Genomic DNA, 19,772 nt, shown 5'->3' with positions numbered 1-19,772 from the left:
TAATTCACACACCTGTGAACACCTGATTTTTGACAAAGAAGCTAAAATTATACAATGGAATAAAGAAAGTATCTTCAACAAATGGTGCTGGCATAATTGGATGTCAACATGTAGAAGAATGAAAATAGATCCATATCTATTCCCATGCACAAAACTCAAGTTCAAATGGATTAAAGACCTGAATATAAATCTGACCACACTGAACCTGATAGAAGAGAAAGTAGTAAGTAGTCCTCAATGCATGGGCACAGGAGACCACTTCCTAAATATAACACCAGTAGCACAGACACTGGGAGCAGCAATTAATAAATGGTACCTCCTGGAACTGAGAAGCTTCTTTAAGCAAAGGACACAGTCAATAAGACAAAAAGGCAGCCTACTGAATGGGAAAAGATCTTCACCAACCCCACATCAGACAAAGGACTGATCTCAAAATATGTAAATAACTCAAGAAATTAGACAACAAAATTCTAAATAGCCCAATTAAAAAATGTGATACAGAACTAAACAGAGAATTCTCAACTATAAGAATCTCAAATGGCCAAAAAGTACTTAAGGAAGTGTTCTTTGTTCTTAAAGCTCACTGAGGAAGCACTGAAGTGATTGGAGAAGGGGATCACTGACATTCTCAGGAAGACCCACGCAGCATTCACATTGAATTGTTCCACATGAATTGCTTCACTGAGATCTTTCATGCAGTATGCATTAGGTACTTTCTTCATTGGAAGAAAGGGTTTATTTTGGCTCACAGTTAAAGGGGATACATACAGCTCATGGTAACAGTGTGAGGCAGGAAGACAGAAAGATGAATGCTGGTTCTCAGTTTACTTTCTCCTTTTCACTAAGCATAGGACCCTATCACCTGGGATGATGTCACCCACATTCAGGGTAGGTCTTTTCCTGTTTGTTTAATATTTGCGAAAGCATACTCATATGTGTTTCCTTGATGATTCTAAACTCAGCTGAGTTGACAAGACTAACCACAACACAGTGTAAACACACTCTGCCAGGCTCATTTCAATAGACTTATTTATATATCTCTTGCCTAGATCCCATGTTACCAGTCGTTTCAGGTATCCGTCTGTCTGGTTAAATTCATAGCTATTGCCTTATTTCCTCAACCAAAGTTAACTACAGATACATTAGAAAATTTCTGCCACACTGCCTTTTCAGAAACTATACCTTCAAAGGGGTGGGATGCTTCATCATCCACTTTCTGTGAACCCAAACAGTTAAAGACATTGATTGCTATTAGAGGGCTGGAGAGATGTGCTATTGTTAAGAGCACTGACTGCTTTTCCAAAAAGACTTGGATTTGATTCTCAGCACCCACATGACTGTTCAATCACCAGCAACTCTAGTTCTAGGTCATCCAAAGTCCTTTTCTGATCTCTGTGGATTCCAGGCACATAAGCAGTGCACAGACATTTATGCAGGGAAAACACCCAAACACATAAGATAAATTTTTTAAAAAGACATTGATAATATGTAAGAAGTGTATAAAAAGATCCAGAAGCCTGTGAGAATAATGAGTAGGCTAGATGACTAGGGAATAACTCAGATCCCATTAACTTTTAAAATACTATTTTTTAATGACCTTTCATCAACAGAATAAAGTTCTTTTTAGCCTGAGTAACAATTTCTGTCACTTTACTTTACCCCAGTGTTGAATTTCTATGTCCTTTAAGCTTCAAAGGTAGTGATAATAAGCTCCCTCAAGTCTTTCATGGGAACTTCATTCTGGTGAGCACAGGTAAATGTTATTTTAAAAGATTCCGTAGCATTTTGAAGATTATTGGGACCTACATCTTTAACTGTCTGGGTTCTTAGCTGCAAGCAAGAGAATGGAAGTGTTTGGAAAAGGATTTATTGGAAGGGTACTGAAGGGATTACAGAAACAGTGACAGCTCAACCACCTGAGAACCGCACAAAGGTAATTCTGCAGAGCCAAGAAGTCTCAGCTTCATCTTTTATAAGAGTTATTGGTTCACAATGCTAGTGGATCCTACCTCTTTTCCTGCAAGACACCATTAACACAGACCCTGCTGCTACTTCTACCTCTATAAGCCTAAAAGCGTTTTTACTGCCGTGAGCTTTTCTTGTCTTTGGGGCACTATCTTTACATTAGGAATCTTAGGTTAAGAGTTTAAATACATTATACAGAATCTTATACACAGAGGTCTTCCAGGAAACATAATAGGAACTGGTTATTTCTTCATGGGAATTATACTCACTTTATCCCACTATATGCGGCGTGAAGTCCTCCCATTTTAATTTTATGCATAGTTTACCTTTTACTTTATGGCATTCACTAGGCTCCCCAAAACAGTGTTGCATAGGGTTGAGAATGAGCACTGTTGTCTTATTCCTGACCTATGGGAAAACATTTAGACTTTCACCACTAAATTTGGCATTAGTCTAGGATGGGGAAGATATGTATGTGTACATTTCATACATGTTCGCATAAATGTGCTTACATAGAAGCCTGACATTAGGTGTCACCTTGTTTTTGAGGTGGGGTCTTACTGAACACGGACCTCAACAATCTGACAGGATTAGCTGGTCAGCAGGTTCCAGGGATTCTTCTGTCTTTACCTTCCCAGTACTGGAACTACAGGGACACATACCCACAACTGGCTTTTTTTTTTAAAAAAAAAAAAACAACATAGATATCAGGTTCTAAACTGAGGTCCTTATTCCTATGTAGCAAGCAGTCTACTAGTCTACTGACTGAGCCATCTCCTCAGGCCCAGCTCCAGGATTTTCTTGGAAGGTTTCAGTCAAATCAAAGAAACTTCTAACCATTGATCATGTGCCTTTATTGTGAATGAATATGAAAATTCTGTCAATTCTGTTTATTCTGTCCATTGGTTCTTGTTTCTTTATTTTTTCTTTCCTATTACAGTGACATGATTGTATGAATTTTGTGATTGTTACTATGGTGAATTATATTGATCAATTTTCTTCAGCTGGATAAATTTTAAGTTAATTGGTTATACTTTTAAAATAAATATGACATCTGATTTCTGTTTAAAGTATTTTGTAGAATCTATCTGGAAAAGGATCTGAACTTCAGTTTTCTTTGTGAGAAGATTTTAAAATCCTAGTTCAATTTCTTTTTTTTAATTTATTTATTAAAGATTTCTGTCTCTTCCCCGCCACCGCCTCCCGTTTCCCTCCCCCAATTAAGTCCCCCCCCCAGCCCGAAAAGCAATCAGGGTTCCCTGTCCTGTGGGAAGTCCAAGGAACCCCCACCTCCATCCAGGTCTAGTAAGTTGAGCATCCAAACTGCCTAGGCTCCCACAAAGCCAGTGCGTGCAGTAGGATCAGAAACCCATTGCCATTGTTCTTGAGTTCTCAGTAGTCCTCATTGTCCGCTATGTTCAGAGAGTCCGGTTTTATCCCAGGCTTTTCCAGACCCAGGCCAGCTGGCCTTGGTGAATTCCCGATAGTACATCCCCATTGTCTCAGTGTGTGGGTGCACCCCTTGCAGTCCTGAGTTCCTTGCTTGTGCTCTCTCTCCTTCTGCTCCTGATTTGGACCTTGAGGTTTATGTCCCGTGCTCCAATGTGGGTCTCTGTCTCTGTCTCCTTTCGTCGCCTGCTGAAGGTTAGATACAGAGATGTCCAAATATTGACTTTCTTGAAGAATCCTGGGCAGTTTGTATATTTCAAGGAATTTGCCTATTTTGTCCAAGATGTTGAATTTATTGGATAAAAATCATTAGTCACTCCCTTGCCCTTTTCATGCTTGTAGGATGTTAATGACTCCCCCCTCTTACTCTGGTACTTAGAATTTGTGTCTTTGTCTCACAGCTTTTCCTGTCCACTCTAACTATGGTCTCATCTATTTTACTCTTTCTTCAAAATTTGTTTCTTTTCTCTCCATTAGTTCTTGATTCTTTATTTTTCTCTTTCCTATTATTTACTTGGATTCTAATTGTCGTTTGTCTTAGAGTTTCTATTGCTGTGATAAAGCACCACGAACAAGGCAAGTTATTTTTTTGAAAAGCAAGCATTTAATTAGGCTTACAGTTTCCAAGGGGTAGAGTCTTGACTGTGGATGTTCCACAGTGTCCCTAGAGGGTGTGTGTAGACCATGGAGCTGCTCTTCAATGACTTGTGTGTGAGAAGTGAGGCTAGCCCTGCTGCAACAGCTTATATTCTTGTAATCAGGTCAGAGGTCAGAATTTGCTAAAAGTCTGACAATATGACAACCAGACCCTTTATTCCCATTTACTACGGTGCACCTAAGAACTCTGGCAGCTTGGCATCCACCTTCAATATAGGAAGCAAAATCATATTCATAGAAATTGAATGACTCTGGTAAAGTCCTAATGCCAGATCGAGACTCCTTCAGAAGGAGCTAAAAGTAGATACCCTGATTATCCTAGTGGACAAATAGGCATATATTACAGAGAAGGTGGCTACTTTTGGTTTCCCCAGTACCCTTCACAAAGACAGCTACTTAAGGCTGGTATCATGTTTGCAATTTGTGTCTGGATATGACACTGAGTTCACACTTGTAATCTATATGTGGGTGAGAATTCTTATAAGACTAGAGACCTATCCGTTTTATTTTTTTTTATTGCGAAAAGAAGAAAAAAAAACATAAACAAAAAACAAGTTTCCACCTCCTCCCAGCCTCCCATTTCCCTTCCCCTCCTCCCACCCTTCTCCCCCTCCTCCCACCCTTATCCCCCTCCTCCCACCCTTCTCCCCCTCCCCCCACTCCTCTCCCCCACCCTCTCCAGTCCACAGAGCAGTCCGGGTTCCCTGCCCTGTGTTAAGTCCTAGGTCCTCTCCGTCCATATCTAGGAAGGTGAACATCCAAACTGGCTAGGCTCCCACAAAGTCAGCACATTAAGTAGGATCAAAACCCCCTGCCATTGTCCTTGGTGTCTCATCAGCCCTCATTGTTCGCCATGTTCAGAGAGTCCGGTTTTATCCCATGCTTTTTCGGTCACAGTCCAGCTGGCCTTGGTGAGCTCCCCGTAGATCAGCTCCTCTGTCTCAGTGGGTGGATGCACGCCTCGTGGTCCCGAATTCTTTGCTCATGTTCTCCCTCCTTCTGCTCCTCCTTGGGACCTTGGGAGCTCAGTCCAGTACTCCTGTGTGGGTCACTGTCTCGATCTCTATCCATCACCAGATGAAGATTCTATGATGATATGCAAGGTATTCGTCAGTATTGCTCTAGGATAGGGTCATTTCAGGTTCCCAATCCTCAGCTGCCCAAGGAACTAACTGGGAACCTCATCCTGGGCACTAGGGAGCCCCTCTAGGGTCAAGTCGCTTGCCCACCCTAAAGTGGCTCCCTTAACTAAGAATTGTGGTTCTGTGCTCCCCTATCCACCTTTCCTTTATCCCAACTCTCCCGTTTCCCAGGTCCCCCCTCCTTCCCTTCTACCTTTTCTCTCCCCATCTCCCCTTACCCCCATCCCACCCCCCCCCCCCCAAGATCCCATTTTCTCCCCGGAAATTTGGTCTACTTCCCTTAGCGAAGAGGACAACTATATGTTTTTCCTTCGGTTCACCTTCTTCCTTAGCTTCTTTAGGTTCACCTATTGTAGACTCCTTGGTCCTTATTTATGGCTAGAAACCAATTATGAGTGAGTACATCCCATATTCATCTTTTTGGGTCTGGGACACCTCACTCAGGATAGTGTTTTCTATTTCCATCCATTTGCATGCAAAATTCGAGAAGTCATTGTTTTTTACCGCAGCGTAGTACTCTAGCGTGTATATATTCCATACTTTCTTCATCCATTCTTCCATTGAAGGGCATCTAGGTTGTTTCCAGGTTCTGGCTATTACAAATAATACTGCTATGAACATAGTTGAACAAATGCTTTTGTCATTTGATAGAGCATCTCTTGGGTATATTCCCAAGAGTGGTATTGCTGGGTCCAGGGGTAAGTTGATCCCGAATTTCCTGAGAAACCGAAACACTGACTTCCACAGTGGTTGCACAAGATTGCATTCCCACCAGCAATGGATGAGGGTACCCGTTCTTCCACAGCCTCTCCAGCAAAGGTTATCCTTGGTGTTTTTGAGTTTAGCCATTCTGACAGGTGTAAGATGATATCTCAAAGTTGTTTTGATTTGCATTTCCCTGATTGCTAAGGAAGTTGAGCACGACCTTAAGTGTCTTTTGGCCATTTGAACTTCTTCTGTTGAGAATTCTCTGTTCAGTTCAGTGCCCCATTTTTTAAGTGGGTTATTTAGCATTTTAAAGTCTAGTTTCTTGAGTTCTCTATATATTTTGGAGATCAGACCTTTGTCAGTTGCGGGGTTGGTGAAGATCTTCTCCCAGTCAGTAGGTTGCCTTTGTGTCTTAGTGACAGTGTCCTTTGCTTTACAGAAGCTTCTCAGTTTAAGTAGGTCCCATTTATTCAATGTTGCCCTTAATGTCTGTGCTTCTGACATAGGAAGCGATCTCCTGTGCCCATCTGTTGTAGGGTATTTCCCACTTTCTCTTCTATCAGGTTCAGTGTGTTCGGACTGATATTGAGGTCTTTAATCCATTTGGACTTGAGTTTTGTGCACGGTGAGAGATATGGGTCTATTTTCATTCTTCTACAGGTTGACATCCAGTTGTGCCAGCACCATTTGTTGAAGATGCTTTCTTTCTTCCATTGCATACTTTTAGCTCCTTTATCGAAAATGAGGTGTTCATAGGTTTGTGGGATAAAATCCGGGTCTTCTATACGATTCCATTGGTCGACTTCTCTGTTTTTATGCCAGTACCACACTGTTTTCATTACTGTAGCTCTGTAATAAAGTTTGAAGTCAGGGATGGTAATGCCTCCAGAAGATCCTTTATTGTATAGGATTGTTTTGGCTATCCTGGGTTTTTTGTTTTTCCATATAAAGTTGATTATTGTCTTCTCCAGATCTGTGAAGAATTTTGATGGGATCTTGATGGGGATTGCATTGAATCTATAAATTGCCTTTGGTAGAATTGCCATTTTTACTATGTTGATCCTCCCAATCCAAGAGCAAGGGAGGTCCATCCATTTTTTGGTATCCTCTTCAGTTTCTTTCTTCAATGCCTTAAAGTTCTTGTCAAATAGATCTTTCACTTCCTTGGTTAGATTTACCCCCAGATATTTTATGCTGTTTGTGGCTATCGTGAATGGTGAAGCTTCTCTGATTTCCCTCTCTGCTTCCCTATCCTTTGTGTATAAGAGGGCAACTGATTTTTTGGAGTTGATCTTGTATCCTGCCACATTACTAAAGCTGTTTATCAGCTGTATAAGTTCTTTGGTGGAGTTTTGGGGGTCGCTTATGTACACTATCATATCATCTGCAAATAACGAAAGTTTAACTTCTTCCTTTCCAATTCGAATCCCCTTGATCCCATTATGTTGTCTTATTGCTATTGCTAGAACTTCAAGCACTATATTGAAGAGGTATGGTGAGAGTGGACAGCCTTGCCTTGTTCCTGAGTTAAGCGGGATGGCTTTGAGTTTCTCTCCGTTTAATTTGATGTTAGCTGTCGGCTTGCTGTATATAGCTTTTATTATATTTAGGTATGACCCTTGTATCCCTAATCTCTCCAAGACTTTTAACATAAATGGATGTTGAATTTTGTCAAATGCTTTTTCAGCATCTAATGAAATGATCATATGGTTTTTTTTCTTTCAGTTTATTTATATGCTGGATTACATTGATAGATTTTCGTATGTTGAACCAGCCCTGCATCTGAGGAATGAAGCCTACTTGATCATAATGGATAATTTTTCGGATGTGTTCTTGGATTCGATTTGCCAGTATTTTGTTGAGGATTTTTGCGTCGATATTCATGAGTGAGATTGGCCTGTAGTTCTCTTTCCTGGTTGAGTCTTTGAGTGGTTTTGGTATCAGAGTAATTGTGGCTTCATAAAAGGAATTTGGTAATGACCCTTCTGATTCTATATTGTGGAATACATTAAGGAGTATAGGTATTAGGTCTTCTTGGAAGTTCTGGTAGAATTCTGCATTGAAACCATCTGGTCCTGGGCTTTTTTTGGTAGGGAGGTTTTTGATAACAGCTTCCAATTCTTCGCGACTTACAGGTCTGTTTAGATTGTTCACCTGGTCCTGGTTTAGTTTTGGTAAATGGTATTTATCTAAAAAAGCGTCCATTTCTTTTACATTTTCCAGTTTTGTGGCATATAGGCTTTTGTAGTAAGATCTAATGACTCTCTGAATTTCCTCTGTGTCTGTGGTTATGTCCCCCTTTTCATTTCTGATCTTATTAATTTGCAAATTCTCTCTCTGCCGTTTGATTAGTTTGGATAGGGGTTTACCAGTGGTTGTTAACTCCGGTCACTTTTTAAGTAGTAGGGTTTGTGTGTTTTCCTTCTTTGATTTGCGCTGGTGAAGAGTCTCTAGATGTCTGAGTTCTTGTGGTCATTGTTGGACTCCTTGGTTAGTGATTTTCCTTCTATTATTTTCTGTAAGGCTGGATTTGTGGCTACGTATTGTTTAAATTTGTTTTTATCCTGGAAAATTTTGTTTTCTCCATTTATAGTGAATGAAAGTTTGGCTGGATATAGTAGTCTGGGCTTGCATCCGTGGTCTCTTAGTTTTTGGAGAACATCTATCCAGGACCTTCTGGCTTTCATGGTTTCCATAGAGAAGTCAGGTGTAAGTCTGATAGGTTTACCTTTATAAGTAACTTGGCCTTTTTCCTTTGCGGCTCTTAATATTCTTTCTTTATTCTGTATATTTTGTGTTTTGATTATTATATGGCGAGGGGATGTTTTCTTTTGATCCAGCCTATTTGGTGTTCTGTATGCTTCTTGAACCTTCATAGGTACATCTGTCTTCAGGTTGGGAAAGTTTTCTTCTATAATTTTATTAAGTATATTTTCTGTACCGTTGAGCTGCACTTCTTCTCCTTCTTCTACTCCAATTATTCTTAGGTTTGGTCTTTTTATTGTATCCCATATTTCCTGAATGTTTTGTGATGAGAGTTTGTTGGACTTGCTGTTTTCTTTGATCAGAGTGTTTATTTTCTCTATGTTATCCTCAGAATCTGAGATTCTTTCTTCTATCTCTTGTATTCTGCTGGTTATACTTGATTCTGTAGTCTCTATTCGTTTACCTAGGTTTTCCATGTCCAGTCGGCCCTCTGTTTGTGTTTTCTTCTTTGCCTCCATTTCAGTTTTCAAGTCATGAACTGTTTCCTTTATCTGCTTGATTATTTTTCCGTGGTTTCCTAGGGTATCATTCACTGATTTACTCAATTCCTCGAACTTTCTATTATACTTCTCATCCATTTCTATAAGGGCGTTTTTTATATGCTGTTTAAGGGTGTCAATCACTTTCATGAAGTCAGTTTTTTCTACTTCTTCTTGATTAAGGTGTTCATGTCCTCCTGTTGTGGGGTCACTGGCTTCTGGTGGTTTCGTGTTGTTTTTCAGATTGTTGGGAGAATTCCTGCATTGGCGTCTGCCCATCTCTTCCTCCCAATACTCCCCTTTGTATCTTCTTTTATAGGATCAGGTCTTCTTGCCCACTGATGTACCTTCCCAGTGATGTCACTCCCCAGAGATGTTTCTCCACAATGATGTTTCACTCGGTGCCCCGAACGAAACTCCACCTGCTTGGTTAGCTCGCGAACAAAGGGCCCACCCCGCTCGCTGCGGGCAGGCTATGGGAACAAAGGAGCTATCGGCCACCCCTATGTCCTCCCGGTTCAGATTCGGTCCCAGCGCCCTAGCAGGCTGGGCAGGGAGGCGCTATGCCCCAAAGGAGGGAGGGAGACAGGGGGTGTGGGGATCTGGATGTAAGCTGAGTGGGATAGGAAGAGAGAGGGGGTTTGGGCAGTATAGCCCCTGTAGGATGGCCAGGAAGTGTGGGTGGGCTGAGGTATGATCCCAGCTGCCGCAGCACTCACTCCCCACAATGATGTTTCACTCGGTGCCCAGATCGAAACTCTGTGCTGCTTGGTTAGCTCGCGAACAAAGGGCCCACCCCGCTCGCTGCGGGCAGGCTATGGGAACAAAAGAGCTACCGGCCACCCCTATGTCCTCCCGGTTCAGATTTGGTCCCAGCGCCCTAGCAGGCTGGGCAGGGAGGCGCTATGCCCCAAAGGAGGGAGGGAGACAGGGGGTGTGGGGATCTGGATGTAAGCTGAGTGGGATAGGAAGAGAGAGGGGGTTTGGGCAGTATAGCCCCTGTAGGATGGCCAGGAAGTGTGGGTGGGCTGAGGTATGATCCCAGCTGCCGCAGCACTCACTCACCACAATGATGTTTCACTCGGTGCCCAGATCGAAACTCTGCCTCCATTTTATTTTTTATTTAATTAAAATATAATTATATTATTTCTTCCTTCTGCCCCCCACTCCTTCCCACATTCATGAGGCCTCCCCATTTTGAGCCATTGTTGTTGCATATACATTAAAGAAATAAATATTTAAATATAACACACTGAGTTCATTCACTGTTGCCTGCATGTGTATGTTTCTAGGGCTGACCAATTGGTTTTGGATAACCAATCAGGGGGCTCATCCCTGGGGAAGAATAATTTTTCTTCTATCAGCAGTTGTTAATTTTTTGGAGCTCTTCATCTAGGGTTGGGGCCATAGAAGAGTTCACTCATTTATATTGGGATATCAATTGTTGGAATTATTTAGGTCTTCTTTAGTCAGCCATGTTGAAACTTCCATGGATACAACTTTCTTGTCAGAGATAGAAGGAATAATCTTACAGCAGACTTCCTGGTCTTCTGGCTCTTATAAAATTTCCAGTCCCCTTTCCCATGATGTTTCATGAGCCTTACGTGCAAGAGTTGTGTTGTAGATGTGTCAATTGGGACTGATCACACCCTGGTCAACTGTTCTCTGAATAGTTGTTTTAACTAGTTGTAGTAATACCCTCATTCACTATTGGTAGGACTACAAACTGATGAAGCCGCCATTTAAATCAGAGTGGAAAATTCCCAAAAAGCTAAAAGTAGATATACCATATGACCAAGCTAATTCCACTCCTTGACATATGCCCAAATAATTCAAGTCCCTACTTACTCCATACATACTTGCTCTGTCATGTTCACTGCCACTCTGTCCCTAGTAGCTAGGAAACGGAAACAAGGCTTAAAACTGGAAACATCCTTCAACTGATGAGTGGGTAGTGAAAGTGGAGTATTTACACCATGGGATTCCACTCAGTTGTAAAGAAGAATGAAATTTTGAAATTTGCTGGTGAATGGATAGAACTAGAACATATGATACTGAGTGAAGTAACCCAGACCCCGAAAGACAAACATTACATGTTTTTTTTTCTCATTTCTGATTCTTAGCTCTGAATTTATCCATTTTAATATATGAGACATACCTTCTAAAAGCTAGAATTCAGATCGTAATGCCAGGATTGTTCTAATAAATGTCATCTTGTGGTTTTTATTGTTGTTCTTTTATTTTGATTTTTGTGTTGAGAAAGGATCTTACTATGTAGTCTCGACTGGGCTGGAACTCACAGAGATCTTTTTGTCTGTATACTCCCACTCACAAGATCATCTTGTTTTTTAAGGGTCAATCCTAAAAACAGCAGCTTGCTGTTGTGGCTGGATTGTCGACTTAAGTTTTTTTCAGTTTATTTTTTCCATGATAAACATAAATTTTATATTTGGATAAAATACTTTCACATTTTAAAGATGAATTCTAATAGAATTGCAAAAGCTATATGAATCTAGCTCTAACTTAGGGAGCATGACCTAAGGTGTTTATAAACATCTGAAGCCCACAATTTGAACCCCGTCGTCTTCCTTAATATTTTTAGGGGCTGGGTTGAGCTTTTTCATCTTTCAACCTATTCATAATTTAGCAACAAGCTAAGTTGGTCAAACTTTTCTAAAGGAGCTTGCCAAAAGCATCTTGCAGAGATTTCACAGTATCAATGTTAAAACTGGATGTGATGGCAGGCACCTGCAATTCCAGCAGGAGAGTTCTCAGTTGAAGGGCAGCCTGGGCTATATAATAAGACTGTCAAAGCAAAAGTGTATGGGCATCAGTTTTGACTTTGCCATGAGGAAAATGGCCAAATTCCAAGAAGCTCTGTCTTCTGTCCCTTTTCCCCTGATCAGAATTTGTTCTGAAAGGTATAATTATACTATGGTCATGGACTTCATAAGGACTTTTATACTAACTCATTTTAGAGAAGAGAACTGTTCACTATTACAATTATCCATTCTCTGCTCAATCCACAGGCAACTGGCTAAGAGTCTTGGGCAGGCTGGTGAAATCGAGCCTGAAACAGAAGGGATCCTGACAGAATATGGTGTGGACTTCTCTGATTTTTCTTCAGAAGTTCTTGAATGTCTCCCTCAGAGCCTACCCTGGACAATTCCACCTGATGAGTTATCCAAGAGAAAAGACCTAAGGTAAACATGGGGAACACTTGGGAACAGGTGTTCCTGCTCTGTCTTCTCCCCCAGTGTGTCTTGGGGTTGGCCTAATATGTTTCCTTCTTTGTCTGATATTTGGATTCAGTTGCAAATCTAGTGCTTCTGCGCCAGAGGTCAGCAAGTCGTGGATTACCATCTAAATCCAGCCTGCTGCTTGAACTCATTAGCTGAAGATGGATTTCAGACTTTTTAATGGTTTCAAAAATTACAGTAATAGTTAATAGTTAGGAATAGTTATTTTCCTAAAATGATATGACATTCATAATTCCTTATTCATCCAGGTTGTAGTAGAGCACAACTATGCTTGCTTCTTTGAATCACCCATTCTTCATGATAACTTTAAAGAAATTCCAACATTAGTGTGACCTAAAAATATTGACCCTCTGGCTTTTTGCAAAAGTTTTGCTTCTTCAATGGTTTTAGACAGTTCTGATTTATAAAGATGCAGGTGCCCTTTCCTAGTCTCTTCTTCTTGCTGGACCCCAAATTCTCCTTTCAAAAAAGGCAATGTTATCTGCTTAGAAGTGCTTCCTCTAAATGGGCCTCTCTAGGCACATAGCAGAGGATTCAAGACCTTGTGCTTGGAGTCTCATTTTAAAGCTTTACTTTTAGGTCTGGAATTTATTGGAAAGTACTTTTGTGGTATTTTTATAACAACATCTTCTTTGAAGATGTTTCTTCATTGTGGGATGTTAGTTCTTTTCTGATATTTCTCTTCAGAATTTGGTTTCAGTACTGGCATTCATTCTGGATGCCACATGGAGATACTTAGAACCAAGAAAGTTTTCATACAACCCACCACGGAGGCTATGGAAGGTTTTGCTAAGGTTATCCCGTGTCAGAGTCTTTCCACCACACTTGCTTGGTCTGTAGCTGAACTTATGGTGCCTTCAGCTCCAAGTGTCTGGTGCTCTACTGACTTTGAGGAATGAATGAATTGTATCTTTTTGGAACTTACTTACTGTCTTTTTTGCTTTTCTTGCTGAGAGTATGTGAGAAAAATAAGAGTCCTTTCCTACTTGTCAGTATGACAGATGGAAATACATGTTGTATTCAAACTCATTTGGTCCAAATGTAGTCCTAGATGTTAGTACTAGATGTTAGTAATAATCTACACACCTGAGTTATTGCTGGTGCATAGGACGTTATCTCCTCTGGGGCATTTGAACCTGAACCCTTGGGAACCTTTGTTGCTTCATGTACAATTGAAAGGTTTACTGAGATCTAGTATTGAATTAGACTATATAAGAACTTTAATGAAGCCAAATGTGATGACGCAGTTTTAATCTCAGCATTTGGGAGAGTGAGACAGGAGATCCAAGCTGTGCCACAGTGAGTTCTGTATGGGCTCCACAATAAGATCCTATTTTTAGTAAGATCCTTGAGTCTTGTGTATTATGAAAATATATTATATTTATGAAGGAAATTGTCAAAGAATAAAAACCATAAGCAAAATGCTAAAGCCAAACAAAAGGGAAAAGTAATAAGAAACGATTAAATCCTGATAATAGTTTATTTTTATTTGAAGTATAATTTAGTGCTGATTCTATTTTAAATGTACCCTTTTCTCTCAAACTCTACTTACGGAAATGTATCCTACAGAGATAAGTATACAAAGATTTATGAGCAAAGATTTTCATTGTTTTATCATAAAGGGAAATAGACATTGCTAAGTCCATCAGTAATGGAATAGCTTAACAATCTATGATCTATATGTCCATATGATAACATGACCTCCAGCTCTGCAAAAAAAAAAAAAAGGAATGGATCCATATGGTCTGTCCTAGAGGGAAGACTATCAAATATTGTTAAATGAAAGAAGCATAAAAAAAGAAAGAAGCAAACCACAGGTCAATATGAATATGATCCTATTTTTGTGAAATAAGTTACCCAGAGCTATATAAGTACACACACACAAAACATTACATCTATATGTATATACATATATGCACATTAAAAGTGTGTATATATAGAAATTGATGTGGAAGAAAGTAAACCAAACTGACCACATACATGACTAACGTGGGAAACTGGCTCAGGGGAGCAGTAAGAAGGCAGGAAGCTATATTATACTTCACTGAGCATACTATTCCATTGCTAAAAATCTTTAAAATAACTTCAAGAAATCATGAATACAAATGTCAGAAGATAGATAGATTCATTTCTTTCTGGCCTGATTGTAGTTTGCAGAAAAATATTAAACATGTTAGTGGCCACAGGGTCTTAGAGCTGTGTCATGTTATCCTTTTATGGCTCCATCTTGCTGTTGGTTTGGCCCTCATTGTCTTCTGTACTGAGCTACAGAATATACCTTGCTCTGCAGAAAGCTTCTGTTAAAGTCTAACTGTGTGCAGTGAGAAGGGGCCCAGAAGTAGAAGACCTTTGTGGATACACTCTGCTGTTATTGTAGTAACAGATGTTTAACTTTCCAGTGTTTTCACTGTATCTGTTCCAAGATTATGTTTCTAAACTTCACATCAGACTTATTTATTCTTTTACATTTAAAAATTTTCAATGGCTTCTTGATATATAAAATTGTCATTTCTAAGCATTGGTAAACATTTATTTCCACTAATGCATGTCTTTTTAAAATTATACAAAATTGATGTATTACTAATTTGTTACTTATATAGACCTGAGCAAAAAAAGAAAAATAAAAATGAAATGAATTTTAATATTTTTATGGAAGGTACTAAAAAACCCTGTTTCTTCATATTGATAATTTTATCTTGGGTGAAAGCAGTTCAACTGGGTATTATTGTTTTTTTTTTAAAGTTTGCTTTAATAACTTATAGTATGGAAATTTCAATATCTGATTATAAGTACTGTATGTTTTGTTTGTTTAGACAGTGTCTCAATATGTAGCTGTGGTTGGCCTGGAACATGTTATGTTCTACAAGAAACTCACAGAAATTCTCCTGCCTCTCTCTCCCAGTTGAAACTAAAAGCATATGCCACCATGGCTGACCTAGTTCTGTCTGTATTGACACTTTATTTTAATGATCACCATAAGTACATAGATAGATAGATAGATAGATAGATAGGTAGGTAGAGGCATACAGATAGGTACTCAACTACTGAGCTTATTCCTATTTAAAAAGATAAAAGTATTTTTAAAGATGTGAGTTGTATTTACTAAACTATAATACTTATTTTTTAGGGTCTATTCAACAATTGCATCAATTTTCTTTGAAACACAGATCATAAATCTCTGTCTTTCCTGTTTCAGTTCTTGTGGACTGGTTGAAAAGTGCTGCATTTTTAGCTCTTAGGTTTGTTCTCTTTGTCTTTTAAGGCATAGTCTCACTCTGAAGCTTAAACTGAAGTCCCCCTGCCTCAGCCTTCCAAATGCTAGGGTTACAGGCATGTACCATCCTATTCAGTATTATACATTTTTTAAAAGGCTCGTAATCCTCAGCAAACTCTTTCAGTGACATCGTAAAAGCTAGTTGTGAAGTTCTGGTATGTAGTTTGTGTGTGTACATTGAGCAATTTAGTAGTTTGTACATAGACAATTTTAGGCTCTAAATAATATGATAGTAGAAGCATTTCAGTACGTCCGGGAAAAAGATCTAGATGTGGAAGGCTCTGGGTTTGATCCTGACACTGCAAAACAAAAACAAAACAAAACTAAACTAAAACAACAACAGAAAACAAATCAAAACTTTAATGTTTCGTTAAATATAAACATAGTATTTTGTTTTCAAATTCAATAACCTATTTTGTGTCTTAAGAGCTCAGTCCGGTGCTCCTATTTGGGTCTCTGTCTCCATCTCGATCCATCGCCAGATGAAGGTTCTAAGATGATATGCAAGATATTCATCAGTATGGCTATAGGATAGGGTCATTTCAGGTTCCCTATCCTCAGTTGCCCAAGGTACTATCTGGGGACATCTCCCTGGACACCTGCGAGCCCCTCTAGAGTCAAGTCTCTTGCCAACCCTAAGGTGGCTCCCTTAATTAGGATATATATTTCTCTGCTCCTGTGTCCACCCTTCCTTTATCCCAACCATCCCATTCCCCCAAGCTCCCCCAATCCTCCCTTTCTCACGTTTCTCACCCCAATTCCCCTTAGCCCCATGCCACCTCACCCCCATGAGGAGCAGAAGGAGTGAGAACATGAGCAAGGAAGTCAGGACCACGAGGGGTGCACCCACCCACTGTGACAGTGGAACTGATCTTTTGGGAGCTCACCAAGGCCAGCGGGACTGGGACTGAATAAGCATGGGATGAAACTGCTTTCTGAACATGGCGGACAATGAAGGCTGATGAGAAGCCAAGGACAATGGCACTAGATTTCGATCCTAATACATGAACTGGCTTTGTGGGAGCCTAGCCTGTGTGGATGCTCACCCTCCTAGACCTGGATAGAAGTGGGAGGACCTTGGCCTTCCCGTAGGGCAGGGAATCTGGACTGCTCTTCATTCTCGAGAGGGAGGGGGAATGGAGTGGGAGGGAGGGGGAGAGGAGGACAGGAGTGCGGGGAGGGGCAATGTGTGGGAGGAGGGGGAGGGAAATGGGAAATGGGGAGAAGGCGGAAATGAATCTTCTCCCTCAGGCTCATGAATGAAATATATCAAGGACATGAATGAAATATATCAAGCAATAGTCAAATACTTAAAGTATTTAAGTAATTTGATAAATTTCATGGAGAGAAGTAGTTGGAGTAAGTATTTGTAATAGTGTGATACATTCTTCTTTGAGATTCCCATATCTTCATAGGCATTTTAAAAGCAGTGTTCATTGTTCTGAATTTGACCAAAGAACTTAGATTGAGTCCTAATGCATCCTGGAAAGTGTCATATATTAAATAAATAAGTAGATATTCTCCAAAATTCCAAAGCCACTCTTCTGTGTCTTTTTTCCTCCTTTTCTGTTGAAACATTTTGTCTTGAAATTTTATTTTATAAGTATATTTTGTATGTATGTAACATATATATACATACACACTATATGTGCATATATATGTGCATATGCCAAGCCCTGAACTAGCCACTGAAAATACAAAGACAACTGAGGCGTAGCACTTTATCTTGAGAGAATCAGGTTCATATTGAGGTAAAGTACAGCAGAGAGTAGCAGGTGATCTAATGTGGGTATGAACACTGATTGAGCTAAGGTCACCAGTTGGGTGAACTGAGGGCTAAGAATCAAGGCAATATTTACTAACTAGAGTTACTGAAGTTGTCTCTATTTTAGTGGCAAGATTTGGTTACAGAAAGACCATGTGCTTATGAGATACTCTGGTGAGACTTGGAAGACATTTCTAGCTTCTTGCTCCCCTCTTCCCAGGTCACCCTGCCTTGGAACCTGCAGTGTTCCTCTGGCTGTAGCTACGTAAGAGCTTCTACATACCCGTTTAGGTTTGGTATTTAACAATTATATTTGGAACAGAAAAGTTCCATCAATCTTTAAACCTCATAATCCAATTATGTCAGTAAAATTCCAGTTTTTTAGTCCAGTGGAATTGGGGTAATATTTTGCAAACTGAAGTTGAGAGAAATAGTGTTTATTTTGAAAAGAAAAATGGTTGGTTAGCAGTTTTTAAGCAGTAAGGCTGGTGTGAACTTGCAGGGGTGATCCGGCCCTTCTGATTGGGCTCACCATTCTTTTAGACATTTGGCTCCCTTCTCTGGAGAATCCCCACTTACATGGCCTAGACTTGTAGCTCGTTTTAGCAGGGCACTTGAGGTTAAACAACACCAATCCTGCAAATATTTTGGGACTAGGAAAATACTGTGTCTGAGGGAACTACTTAAAGTTGGTTGTATCTGAAGCCTGAGAAACCCCAGGGTTATTTTCAAGACTGGTTGCTTTTTTTTTCTCATTTCATTCATATTGTTTTATTTCCTTTGTTACTAAACTAGAGTAGGAAACTGAAGCTTAAAAGTTCAATACAAGTAGAAAATAAAAGTCTAAGTACACGGAGGGAAAAATACCATGTTATCCTGATCTTTATGCTTTCCCAATAGCTAGTATTGTTGTAGACATTTGAATCACATCACTTTTTGGTAGAGCTTTGAGCTTCATTGAAGTAAGGATGGCTTCTATAGCATTTTTACAAAAGAGCTTGTGGTATCTATTTCTTTACTATTCCCTCAATAAAAAAGGAAGCCCAGTAACCTCCACTGGGCCATTACAAATGTGAAACTTGGCACTTAAAATTGCTTGCTCTAAATTTTCCAGTTGCTCTCTCTCTCTCTCTCTCTCTCTCTCTCTCTCTCTCCTCTCTCTCTCTGTCTGTCTCTCTCTTTTCCATTTAATGTCGTTCTGCCAACTGGTGATTTTATTATTATAAACAGTACATTGTATTCACTTTTAAGAAGAAATATGAAGCTGGAGGTAAAATTACAAACTGCAGCTTCTCGGCTGCCAAAATAGAAAACAATGAGCTAAAAATACTGAGCACAGAAAGGGTGTTGTGAGTAAGAAATATTGAAATATCTTCAAGGTGGAGAGTTCCTAAAGAAATTTTCTTCTTACTCCAGGTAAAACCAACCTTGAAATAGCAATTTGAAAGGAGAGTCATATAGGTGGTGAAGCTTTCAAACATAACTAACTTTAAATGACTAATGATCTTACTGTTTATTGGGAAGTCGAATTTGATTAAATTGCTATTTAGAAAAAGGTTCCTTGGTGAAAGCAGGGTGGCAGTGTAGAAGAGCCCTAGAAGTCAGTCCTTCCTCTCCTAAGGATGCTCTGGGTGACTTTGAGCAAGGCATTTAGTTAACCCTGGGAAAGTGAGAGGAGACATCGTTGTCATCTTCTGTGATGTGCATTTTTCTGACCACGTTACAATTTTCCAAAAGGTGCTGTTGTAGGTAAGGTGTTTCTTGGGTTTTCAGAGTGTCCCATGGGCCATGCCTGCGTTCCCTAGGGTTTGTAGGGATCATGGAGGAAGAAAATTTGATAGCAAGTACTTTTGGAAAACAAAGGGTTGATATATTTCTCTGACCCCTTTTTCCTGGATCAGCTGAGGAAATTACTGTTTCATTGAATATACTTCTAAAAACGCTGAACTACACAGTCTTTCTGTTACCCTTGTCTTTGGTTCTGCTCAAATGTTGTTGAGTAGGTGAGGGATAATTCATCTACCGTTCTTAGTCATGGGCCCTTGAGTGTTGAAGGTTTATAGGCTGAGCTAACAGACTCGGGCTTATAGTTCCAAGACCTGAGAACTCAGAACTTCTGGCTTTTTATCTTAGAATATGATTCATAATTCTAAGTATCTAGATTACAGGCTTCTGGGTTCCTAAGCCAACAGCCCAGCACTTGGTGGCTAGTAAAGTCCTTAGGTATAAGCAATAACTAGTAGCAGTTAGTGCCTGCTAGCATCATAGCACTCAACCATTGGGTATTAGAACCCTTTCCAATGGTGG

General features: G+C 39.9%; 1 protein-coding gene across 4 annotated transcripts in view; it reads left to right on the top strand.

Annotated features, from left to right (window-relative positions):
- The window catches only part of Dis3l2 (DIS3 like 3'-5' exoribonuclease 2), a 381,042-nt gene that overhangs the window by 173,976 nt on the left and 187,294 nt on the right, over positions 1 to 19,772 (top strand). For all 4 annotated transcript variants that reach the window (XM_041650838.1, XM_041650836.1, XM_041650837.1 and 1 more), the window contains one exon: positions 12,196 to 12,369. In XM_041650838.1, the coding sequence (XP_041506772.1) occupies positions 12,196 to 12,369 (174 nt within the window). The remainder of the gene's footprint in view (positions 1 to 12,195; positions 12,370 to 19,772) is intronic.

Source organism: Microtus oregoni, unplaced genomic scaffold, assembly GCF_018167655.1.
Source record: "Microtus oregoni isolate MIOR12 unplaced genomic scaffold, Mior012 000004F_ref0000308, whole genome shotgun sequence".
Lineage (NCBI taxonomy): Eukaryota > Metazoa > Chordata > Mammalia > Rodentia > Cricetidae > Microtus > Microtus oregoni.
Note: the sequence above shows the minus strand (reverse complement) of the source record. Positions and strands in the feature narration are given on the sequence as shown.